The following is a 2,401-nucleotide window of genomic DNA, read 5'->3' as shown; positions in this document are numbered from 1 at the left end:
AGCAAAGATCACAATGGCACCAAGTGACAGGCAGGACAAAAAGCCCAAGGATGCGTCTCCCTGACTCTGAACAGCACCAAGAAACTCTGTCAGTCTCTCTATCTGCACTGTCTGCGTCCCCACTCCTGCTGCTCGTTAACATGCACGCCCCTAACATCCAGCAAGAACCAGGCCTGGGCTTTTGTCTCTGTGTTGTGTCGTGTACTGTATTATGCAATGATGGAGTCACAAAACTGTCTCATCAGAGACGCAAAATCTAAGGGCAGACGAAAATCGACATTTGTCCTCTACTTATGAGGTTTTAAATAATTTCATCATCTTTAAGAAGTGTTAATTTTGTTTAGTTTTATTTTGAAGAAGCCAGAATTTTGACTTGAGTTCACTAAAATCCAATCACAGGCAGCTCTTTATCACCGCCTTCAGTTGTTCACTTTACAATCATATTTTTCCTCACATCTGTTCCCCTTAATAACTGTGCCACTGCGATTATTGGCACGCTTAAAGCAACGCTGCGTCTTTCTTCTGCGTCGACAGAGGCGTAACAAAACGAAAACTACACGCAAATCGCTGATTTATTTGACCTACAAGCTCAACCAGTGGTGAAACACAAAACCTTTCTGTCAGGGACAAATTGAGTCTGTGTCGCCTACAAAAGCAGTAGCCCCTTGAGACTCAATTCTGTAAATAATTAGCAAATCTGCCCAATTTAGCTGTTTGTTCAGTGATGATAGGGGCGACTCTAACATCTGTTGTGAGATTTTTGTCCCGGGACAAACAAACTGCATAGATTTTTCTACTGGGTTATCATATTTACCCAAGATATTGACTGGAGTCTGATAATCCGCAGTGCGCTGCGGATCACTGGGGAGCCATTTGTGCTTGTTTTTGTTCCACCTTAAAGAACACGGTGAGTAACATGGCAGAGTGTATTTTTAGCGCCGAGTATCATTACTAACACGTTATATGATGATATAAGAAAATAGCTTTATTAGGCGGTTAAAGCCCCTGTAAGCCGTGCGTATTTTAGCTGACCGTTGGCCGTGGTTAAACAAAGAAGGCTGGTGACTCATTGATTATTCCTGCTCTATTTGCAGTTTAGCGCTTAACGAGATAACAAAACATTTATTGCATTAGACGATTTTTTTTCACCCCACAGTCTACCACTTTACACCCAAGGCTGGGAGTGGTTGGGGATGCTGACAAAAAGGAGAGCTTTTGACTCAAAAGCTTCTTATGTGGAGAAGCCCTCTTATATTAAGTGAGTGGATTTTAGTCCCATTTCACAAGTGACTTTAGGCTCTTTATTAGTGAGGTGTTCGGGATTCAGAAAAAATATTCTCGGGATTAAATTTGCTCAAAAGGGAAAGGAGTGAAGTGCGCTGGAGATTTATTCCCAGAGTCAAGCTCCATTCTGTGCCACAATAAAGTCCATTATGTCTTTTCAGAGATGATCAAATCGAATAGGACACTTATATAAACCAAACCCCGGTTTCAGAAACACAGCATTTTTATTTTAAAATCCTTATAAAAAAATTTGGAATATTTAGCCATCACCGCGCGGCTCTTATTTACATATGATATGAACGTTTTTGCCAAAAATCACTCCCCCATTTTTTTTTTTTTTTTTTAATTTGTAAATATATAAAGGCCGATCTTCAGCTTTGCGCTCCGGAAAGCTCTCAAGGTTGCAAATATGTGCCACAAAATATTTACAGGAAATAAAAACCAAAGGAAAATAGCTGAAAAGTTGCCAGTGTTTATTCATGGCCATAAATATTTTTTCGGTCCATAAAAGAAGCAAGAAATTAAAATTTCTATAATTATAAAGTGGTTCGTACGTGCTGATAATAACACGAAGGGACAAAAGAAAAAAAAAAAAGAGGAAAACATCTCTACAACCAACACACAACATACTTTACAAAAAATTTCACAAGAAGAGCATTGACATTCTTAATAAAATCTATAAGGGAGAGGTTTGGACCCAGTTCTCTTAACGAAAACATGTAAACACGGCGCACACATGAGCCCCGAATAAAAATGGTAGTATATATATGAGTCAAGCTGCAAAAATGAAAAGTCTTTTGTTTTTTGTGTTTTATTTTTTTCTCTTTGCTTTGTGGTGAAACTCCCTATCGTGCCTCCAAGCCAAGTCTCTATAATTTCTCTCACCAAGTCCACTGTTGCGTTTGCACCAAGTGATGTGCTGTGGGGAACTGTGGCGTGGCCGCGGCGCTGTACTGCGCGTTATACTGCATGTTGTGGAGTGACTGGGCACTATAAGCCGAGAAGGGGATCCCGGCCTGAAAAGTGGCCGCCAAGTCCTGAGCTTTAAGAGTGTGACAAGGCTTTCCATCCCTGACTAAGACGGGCACGGCCACCCGCCTGGGAGAAGGGAGATGGG

The 2,401-nt window shown here is 41.0% G+C and overlaps 1 protein-coding gene across 2 annotated transcripts in view; it reads right to left on the bottom strand.

The window, feature by feature from the left end:
- Positions 1-2,031: 2,031 nt before the first annotated feature.
- Positions 2,032-2,401, bottom strand: part of nkx2.2a (NK2 homeobox 2a) — a 1,670-nt gene continuing 1,300 nt past the window's right edge. For both annotated transcript variants that reach the window (XM_073484355.1, XM_073484356.1), the window contains exon 2: positions 2,032-2,401. This exon is cut by the window's right edge. In XM_073484355.1, coding sequence (XP_073340456.1) covers positions 2,166-2,401 — 236 coding nt within the window. In that variant the 3' untranslated portion in view covers positions 2,032-2,165.

The sequence above is a fragment of the Pagrus major genome, chromosome 16, assembly GCF_040436345.1.
Source record: "Pagrus major chromosome 16, Pma_NU_1.0".
In the NCBI taxonomy this organism is placed as follows: domain Eukaryota; kingdom Metazoa; phylum Chordata; class Actinopteri; order Spariformes; family Sparidae; genus Pagrus; species Pagrus major.
This window is presented reverse-complemented; position numbering and strand designations above follow the sequence as displayed.